The sequence below is a fragment of the Puntigrus tetrazona genome, chromosome 16 (assembly GCF_018831695.1).
Source record: "Puntigrus tetrazona isolate hp1 chromosome 16, ASM1883169v1, whole genome shotgun sequence".
NCBI lineage: Eukaryota > Metazoa > Chordata > Actinopteri > Cypriniformes > Cyprinidae > Puntigrus > Puntigrus tetrazona.
In genome coordinates, this window is record NC_056714.1 from 11,427,137 (window position 1) to 11,436,358 (window position 9,222).

The 9,222-nt window shown below is 35.7% G+C and overlaps 1 protein-coding gene across 1 annotated transcript in view; it reads left to right on the plus strand.

Annotated features, from left to right (window-relative positions):
• Nucleotides 1-3,753, plus strand: part of LOC122360820 (ubiquitin carboxyl-terminal hydrolase MINDY-3-like) — an 18,023-nt gene extending 14,270 nt beyond the window's left edge. The window contains exons 11-12 of the mRNA XM_043261677.1: nt 2,451-2,520; nt 3,677-3,753. Of these exons, the coding sequence (XP_043117612.1) occupies nt 2,451-2,520; nt 3,677-3,753 (147 nt within the window). The remainder of the gene's footprint in view (nt 1-2,450; nt 2,521-3,676) is intronic.
• The last annotated feature ends 5,469 nt before the right edge of the window (nt 3,754-9,222 follow it).

Consider the following 9,222-nt stretch of genomic DNA (forward strand, 5'->3'; position numbering starts at 1 on the left):
CCAAAGAAAATCTGACTTGTTTGTGTACACAGTGTTGTTACTGAACTCATGCCTAGTATTTATGACTAAAATAGAGTAAGTGGGTCTTGGCCAACATCAATATTTAAAATGCACAAAGTACTGTATTCCATGCATTCATTAGAGATTTAAAGCATACTTAAGTGGCAAGCAGCACACATAGCAGGAAAGTAAATGCTCTTGACTGGTGTTTATTGCAGTGAATCCAAAGCAGGAAGTATGGGAACCTACCTACCTGTGGAGATAATGTAAGAGCGGTGAATTTTGGATCGTACACCAAGACCAGAGCCAATTAAGGAAACTAATACTGCGTTTGAGGTTGAAGGCTCTTAAAATGATCTGACCATGCTGTACCAGGGAAGAACTTGGTAGAACCCTTTTCACAGTCTTCTTCCTTCAGGTTTGCTACTTTGGACTTTTAGTTGATGTTCTGTTTAAACTGGGCCTTTGTATATCTGTTGCAATTTACAGCTGCTGTTGCATCCAGAATTTTCAAAATCTTCATTTTGTCCTTTGATTTCCCTTCTTGATATAGTGTAATTCTTGAACATGTCCTCGAGGAGCTTTCCAAGACATAATGAACCCAGTAGAAGTGATATTTATGAACCTCAACTGATCCAATGACTGATCTACTGACAGTTTGTTTAAATGCTTGGTATGAGTTTTGGATACAGAAGTCCCATTTACATGCTTATCAGACTTCTTCTCTGCTTGGAAAGTTTTTGTACCATTGCTGTGCTTGTCTCTTTCCAGTAGATGTATGCATTATTAGTCTTGCTTTTCTTTGTGATCACCTACAGTTGTAATAGTGACTTTTGTCTTGAACAGAGTTGAATTCATTGAATCTTTGGTGTCTTTAAAGACACCCTCTGAAACTTGCTGGTTCCATTAACCTTCTTTCCAGATAGCAGGGAAGTTGCGTTCTGATAGACAGGCTCATCTTAAGATTATTTTTCTTGAACTTGTCACTGACATCAGTTTGCTTGATTGTTTGTTTTACATCTATTTTTTTGATTTGTTGTTTTGCCTTTTTTTTGCTTGCTCTTGACGTCTTCTACCTTCATGGTTTAGCAGAACTTGCCCAATAGTCTTAATAACCTTGTTTCTCTTTGTGGTATTGGACTGGGCTCACCCTGAGACAACGGTTGGACTTGGCTTCACTGTTGGCTTGGTTGTGGTGTTTGTCTTTGGGTCATTTGCATCTGTCTTTTTGCACGAATATGAGTCTTATCTGGCTTTATCTTTTCATGCTTTGTATCAGGTTTGGTAGTGAGGATCTTCATAGACAGTCTTTCAACAGTTATTGCCCGATCTTGTCAACAGCTGGGAAATAATTTAGAGAGAGATTGAAATGCCTTCTTAATTGAATAGTTCAGTCAAAAATTAAAACAACATGAAATATTTAGTAAAATGTTCCTGCTGCTATTTTACTTAAAAATGAAAATGGTTTTCACAAACATGCTGGTGTGCATCACAGACAACAAACTAACAGTTGAGTGTTTTAGAAAGCTTGTGGTAAGTATCTTGGTTCTGTGAAGATTCACAAACCAAAGTAACTCCATTCTTACATCTATTCAGCGCTGGAAAGATTAACTCTATAACCCTGTTTTCAATAGTGTTTCTCAGAAAACGCTTACTGCCCACCATTTATCTTTAATCTCTAAAATTATAAAAAGCACAATTAAAGTAGATCATCTTACATACATATTTACATCTGTTTCACAATAAGGCTTAGAAAGATTAAGAATAGTGTATAGGTATAGAATAGTGTATAGGTATAGAATAGTGTATACTTTATGATACTTTATTGTGCTCATTTAATCTTTGGTATTTGACCTCATCACAATTCACTTTCATTCTATGAAAAAGAGCAGAATGAACATTTTGATAAAGTTCTCTTTTTATGTTCACTGAAAGAAAAACATATCGGAACTTTCCATGAGTAAATTATGATTATCAGATTTTTATTTTGTAATGAACCATTCCGTTTAACATTTTCTATGTTGTGTGTTCTCATATGCCATACTCACCCTTACTGCAGTCTACGCCTGTATAACCAGTATGATTACACACACACTTTCCTTCACACACTTCCCTTTTTGTTGCAGTTAAGGGGCAGGTTTTGCTGCAGTCTGGGCCACTAAAGCCCTGAAACAAGCACACTTTCCATCTTCACACTTGCCCTGGCCACTACAGTTTTAGGAGGACATTGCTCTTCTTCTGAACACTGAACACCCAAAGATAGACGATACAGTGTGTGAATTATAACCCTTTGAATAGTTTTATACACATTTTTGATTGCTAATGTTTGTTTTACCATTTACCAGTGCCAATGTAATGATTAAAATTAAGTAAAAAGATTAAAATTAGGGTGTTTATTACTGTGTAACTTTACTTACACATTTTTTTAATCGCTGCCATCTCCTTCTCAGAAACTCAACTCTGTCCTCAGTGTGGCCATCTCAGTTTCACAGCTTCCTGTGCAGGCTCCTTGTGAACCAGGTTGATGTGATGAGTCATTACCAGAGGAGATCCAGGATTCAAACTGAGCTCAGTTTCTTGTACTTTGGTTACATTACCTGAGTCTGTCTTAGACTCCTGAGGAGCGCAACCTTCAGTTATGACTAATTTAACCGGTGAACTCTCTGCAGGTTTGTCTTTAGTTGGATTCTGGGCTTTATCAGTCCACAGGTTTTGTGGTAGATGCAACAGTCTGATTGACATTGCTCATTTCTGAGGAAGTAGATTCAGCTTTAGTTTTCATCTCTGTGTTTAATGATGTAGTCACTGTCTTCAGTGGATTAACATCTTTGGATATTGAATTTTCTTTTTGCTAAGTGTGTTTTCTTCATCATCAGGCTTTGAGGCTAGATGGGAGAGTCTGATTGATACTCCTAGTTTCTGAGGAAGTCTGATGAGTCTGGTTTTTCACTTTGGTGTTCACTAATGTAGTTAGTTTGGGTATATTATGACTAATAGTTTGAGTCTGCAATTTGGAAGTAGAATTTTTCTTGCTAACTGTGCCTTGAAGGGAAGGCCCAGGTTTCTGGACCTCTACAACAGGCTTTGGTGTGGATAAGAGAGTCTGACCAACTCTACTAGGCTTTGATGAAGCAGAATAAGTTTGGTTCATCGTTTTGATGTTTATTGACTTTGAAACATTAAACATGAATGGTGTGGCCTACTGACTCTGTAATGGTATTTTTCTTTGTGTTTTCTGTTGCTGGAGAGAAGGCACAGATTTCTGGACTACATCTACAGCAGGCTTCAAGGAGAGCAGATGAGTCTGATCTGTGGTGCTATTTTTTGAGGAAGTAGATTGAGTTTGGTCTTTAATTTTGGTCTTTTGTAAGGTAGTTGCTGGTTTCTTAGCATTAACATTAACACTACTGACGGTTGACTTGGTAGTAGAGTTTTTCTTGTCACTTATTGTGTTTTGTACACTTTGCACAGGTTTTTGGATGGTTTCTACATCAGGCTTTGAAGCTGACGGGAGAGTCTGATTCACTCTACTTGTTGTTGAGGAAGTAGATTGAGTTTGGTCTTTTATTTTGTTCTTTAATAATGTAGTTACTGGTTTCTCAGCATTAACACTAACACTATCAGCTGTTGACTTGGTAGTAGAGTTTTTCTTCTGACTAACTGTGTTTTTGCACAGGTTTCTGGATGGTTTCCACATCAGGCTTTGTAGCTGACGGAGAGTCTGATTCACTCTACTTGTTGTTGAGGAAGTAGATTGAGTTTGGTCTTTCATTTTGTTCTTTAATAATGTAGTTACTGGTTTCTCAGCATTAACATTAACACTATCGGCTGTTGACTTGGTAGTAGAGTTTTTCTTCTGACTAACTGTGTTTTGCACAGGTTTCTGGATGGTTTCCACATCAGGCTTTGTAGATGATGAGGAAGTCTGATTCGCTCTACTAGTTTTGTTGAGTCTTTTAGTTTGCTCTTTAATAATGTAGTTGCAACTTTAATAGTTTGGGCTGTAGACTTAAGACTGGAATTTTTCTTCTCACTATTCGTGTCTTTAGAGAGAAGGCACATGTTTTTGGACAATGTCTTGGTGCTGATTGACATTGCTCATTTTGAGGAAGTAGATTGAGTCTGGTTTTTGTTTTTGTGTTTAATAATGTTGCTACTTTCTTTGACACGTTAACATTAATAGTTTGCACTGTTGACTTTCACAGTAGAATTTTTCTTCTCACTAAATGTGGTTTCATCAGCAGCCAGCTTTATAGTGGATGGAAGAGTCTGATTAACGCTGCTGATTTTTGATGAAGTCTGGTTTTTCAGCTTGATATTTAATGCTGTAGTTCCTAACTTTGGAAGATTAAGACGACCGGTGTTGGCTGTTGTTTTGGCAGTAGAATTTTTCTTTTCATTAAGTTTGTCTGGAAGAGAAGGCACAGGTTTATGGACAATATCCACAACAGACTTTGGTGTGGAAGGAACAGTCTGATTGGTGGTTTTTGAAGAAGCAGTATGGGTCTGGATTTTCACTTTGGTGGTTAATGTTGTGGTTACTAGCTTGGGAACATTGTTGCTAATAGTGTGGTCCCTAGATTTGGTAGTGCCATTTTTATTCTCGCTTAGTGTGGCTTGAAGAGAAAGCACAGAATTTAGGATAAGGAGAAAAGCTATTGATAGTAACATTTTATGCTGGATTAAGGTGTCAAGTCTTATACAAATGGTTTTAACTGATTATATGAAGCCTAAACTGCAAATTTTTGGTATTTATTTTTCTGGACGTGTTCCCTGAAAAATAAAAAAGTTGAGTTAGTTTGCCTTTGCATGCAGTTTTATTCACACTTTCATTCTTTCATTGCTCAAATTTGTGTAAATAAAATACATGTCTTTCGAATGTATGCAAGGGCTGCCTGAGACTGCATTTTTGGAAAAAAAGCTCTCAAACCTCTATCAGCGGAGAGACTGTACCGCAGCTACAGAGCCGCACTGTCTCCTCCTCTCACAGGAACTGTATGTCTTTGACTCAGCTCTTACATAATCTTTGCATAGGCCAACTGAAAACTGCCGGAGCTGGTTTCCAGTTAAAAGAAACACTCCAGTCTATTTAAGAGCTCACCACAGAAGTATCCAAAAAATTATTTAACAACTGGAGATGAAGTAAAACTATATATATATATATATATATATATATATATATATATATATATATATATATATATATATATATATATATATATATTATTTTATTTATTTTTTATTTTTTTTCAAACGTTTTAAACATTTGTAAACAAAAATTATGAAATACTTAATTCTTATCTATCTACAATTCTTAACATCCACACATCTTACACTGACCATTATTTTATAATACAAAACAAACATCCAGCTTACTTAAAACGAATATAATTCTTATTGGCAAATACTGATTATGGCATTATAATGATGTGTAATAGAATATGTCTTACCTGTGTTTGGAGCTGCTTCTGTCCTGCTTAGTGTTGTATGAAGCTCCTTCCATCAGCTTTGAGAACCTCCTGTGATTAAGATTAATGAAGAAAGAGAGACAGTGAACAGGAGCTCCACTAGCCAAAGGACCCGGGGCAATCAAATCTCGTACTTAAAGTTTTTCCATACTCCGCCTCCTTGCCAATTTACATTGAGCATATTTCCTGCTCCTGAGCAGCTTTAGAGGTGTTTTCTCCTGCTAAGAAATTCCCTAATCATTGAACAGACTTAAAGAGTATATTAATCTATTAATCTATCTGCGATTAGCAGTCTCTCACCTTTGAATGCTGTGTTCTAGAATTATGCCTGTTTTTACCAATGTAATGGCAAATGTCAAACATTAATAAAATGTATAACAGGGCATCTGTTTTTTTGTTGTTTGTTTGTTTGTTTTTTACGCTAACAACCCCATATGTACGTTAAATTGACAGTTTAACCAAACATCATTAAATAGCACGATTTACACTTTTAACACAAATTTACATTTAATCAAAATTATTACATTACAGGCCAAAATGTACTACTTAATATAGATTAAAACAAATGTAATAAACAACATGTAATAAAACATTTAATAAAATCAGAAATATAAATATATCTTTAAGAAACATTACTAACATTTTATAATATTTTTGAGTTACTTCTTTTTGTAAACTTTTAATATTTATAAAAAAAAACAAAAGTGTAACCCTAGAACACCAAAAACAGTAGCATTTATAGCCAAAAATACATTGTATGGGTCAAAATGATCATTAGTGATCAATGATTAAAAAAGTCATTAGGATATTAAAGATCATGTTCCATTAAGAGATTTAGCACATATTCTACAGTAAATATATCAAAACTTAATTTTTGATTAGTAATATGCACTGCTAAGGACTTCATTTGGGCAGCCATAAAGGTGATTTTCTCAGTAGTATCATTTTTTTGCACCCTCAGATTCCAGATTTTAGCCAAATATCATCCTATCCTACACTGCAAAAAAATTTTGACCTCCAAACTCAAAATTTTCTAGTGACTTGTTGCATCTATATTTTCCAATGGCCCAATTGAATTTATGGTTTTTAATTGTGGCAACAGTTGTCCTAATTGAAAATTGTGCAGGGCAGTGCAGAAATTGGGCAAACGGAAAGATTTAGTCAATGGAAAATTTTGAGTTGGGAGGTCAAAATTTTTTTTTTTTACAGTGTAACAAACCATAGCCTACGTAATGTTGAAAGCTTATTTACTTGACTTCCAGATGATATACAAGTTATACAAGTTTCCAAAAATTGACTGGTTTTGTGGTCCAGAGTCAGAAATTGCTAAAAACTGTGAATATGAAGTAATATGGCCACAGCAATAGGTTCATTAACATCATCCAAGTGTTTATTTAGGTTTTTTTTTGTGTTATAATCATATTACGCAAAGGCTACATCCCAAAATAGTCAGATAGACAGATTAATCTAAAATAATTCGTAATTCCACACTTCATTTGTCTTTTTCACAAAGATCTATGTACTTTTTCCGTAGCACCTGATGAGATTTTGAGTGTGAAAATCCTCTAGTGGAGCATAGACAGTGTTTGTCGTGTCAGCTGATGGGAAATGATGGGTGGTCACCGTTCTCTCTAGCGCCCGCTCTTTCGTATGATATTTATATCACGCTGAAGCAATCCCACATCAGAGACCACCGTTCTGTTGCTGACCTGACCTTACTCTCTTCGTCAAAGCAGTGCAAGCCTTGAGCTGTATGCACACCTAACAAAAAACAACCATCTACCGACAAGCATTTCTGGGAATTCATGAGCCAAAAATCACATTATACAGTATAGAGTATTGTTTGTTTGTTTCCATGGAAAACTTTCTATCTACCACTATCTAAACAAAACACTTTAATCCAGTTATGTTTGCATTTGCTTGTAATTTATAGACTATGTTTGCTGTTTGAGAAATGGCTTCATAAAATAACATCTTAATACCTGTGTTGACTAATCTATTTAAATGCACACTAATTATTTTAGTAAGAAAATCTCATTATTGCACACAAATAACACAGATGCTTTGATGTCATTAACAGAGCAAATATTTACTCTTAAATCAGTAATTAGTGTTTTGGAACAGTCTTTGTGGTTTAGGCTGGTTGTTCCAAAAAACTCTTGAGCATTTTAAGATGGAATAACCAGGCGCTATTTGCAACCAGCAACCATGTTTCAAACACCTAATTATTATTTTTTGACCCAGTAATGGTCCACCTGCTAATGACCAGCTAGAAACCAGCTTTAATGGTCCAAAACCAGCATGACCACCTTTACTCTTTTTGACCCAATGTTGGTTTGCCTGTTAACGAACATCTAGAAACAAGCTGCAATGTCGCGCAAAAATCAGGTTTCTGACCATTACCAGCTTCACTCTTAAAAAACCCCATAAATTGAGTACATTTTGGACAGAACACATGCTGAGTTATTTTGTCCCAGCTGATGTAGCTGACATATGGTCCTTATGTTGCATTGCATAAAATGATACACATTAAAGACTTTATACATTTTAAAAAATAAAAAATAAATGCAAACCTTTGTTTCCTGGAAAAAGTGTACCAAATCCACGGGGCAGAGAACCGCTCTCTCCTGCAGGACACAAAAAGCCTGTGCTCTAGCTTAGCAGCTACAATGTTTCATCTAAGGCAGGTTCACCAGTGATTACACAGAAAACAAATAACTCAGCATAAAAAATGAATGACATAACTACTCACAAAAAAATTTGGTCAAGCTGGATTTTTGAGTTTTCTCAACTCTACTAACTTAAAATGTTGAGTTGAGAAAACTCAAAAATCTGCTGAAGCTGGTTGCCTTACAATTTTAAGTTTGCCCAATATAATGACCCAACATTTTGAACCTTTTTCCTGCGAGTAGTTATATCATGAATGTCTGAGAAGTGGCGTTTAATATGGTATGATCAGGTTGTTTTTGGTTTGTTGCTAGTCACAAATGCTCTACTTTCTTCCTTAAGCTAATATACAATTAGAAACCTACCACCTCAAATTGGATTTCCAACATGGACTTGAAAATCAGACCTTACTGACTGACTTGATATGAGTTATTTCATATTTTTTTGGACTGCACCAACATGAACGCTGGCAAGGCCGCGCTGGAAACATGCAAAAATTCAAGATATGCATAACAAGTAAATAAAGGTGATGTTAAGTGATGCAGAAGCATTTACCTAAATACAGCATTTGACCTTTTTCCTAATGAAAATATGTGCATTTCTGAGTCTGCATATTTGTTCAGGCTTTACTGATTCAAACGAAACGAGAAGTTTTATAGTGACAGCACAAACAAGGTGAGCATTGACCCGAGCCCAATTGAAGTGATGGCCAATCCCACCGTGTTGCTTATGTTGGACCGACTCTCAGAGATTAGAATAATATGAGAGCATAAAGACTGGGTCTGTTCCTTTCCACCTCTACTTTCAGCGCTCGCACCTCTTTATGTCCTCCCTCCTCCGAAAGATTCAAAGAAGCTTTACTACCATAATAAACAAGGGTTTAGCATGCCAAACACTAATAAACATAACGCAGGCACACACATCTTCTTGACGTCCAATGGAGATTGCATTTGACTTCTATTACAATGATTATTTTTGTGACATTGATTGTGATGTTACGATTACAATTGTAAGTGCAAAAAAACATGATTCCCATTTCAGTACCAAAAACCAGAACATCATTACTGCGCTTGTCATACAAAGATCA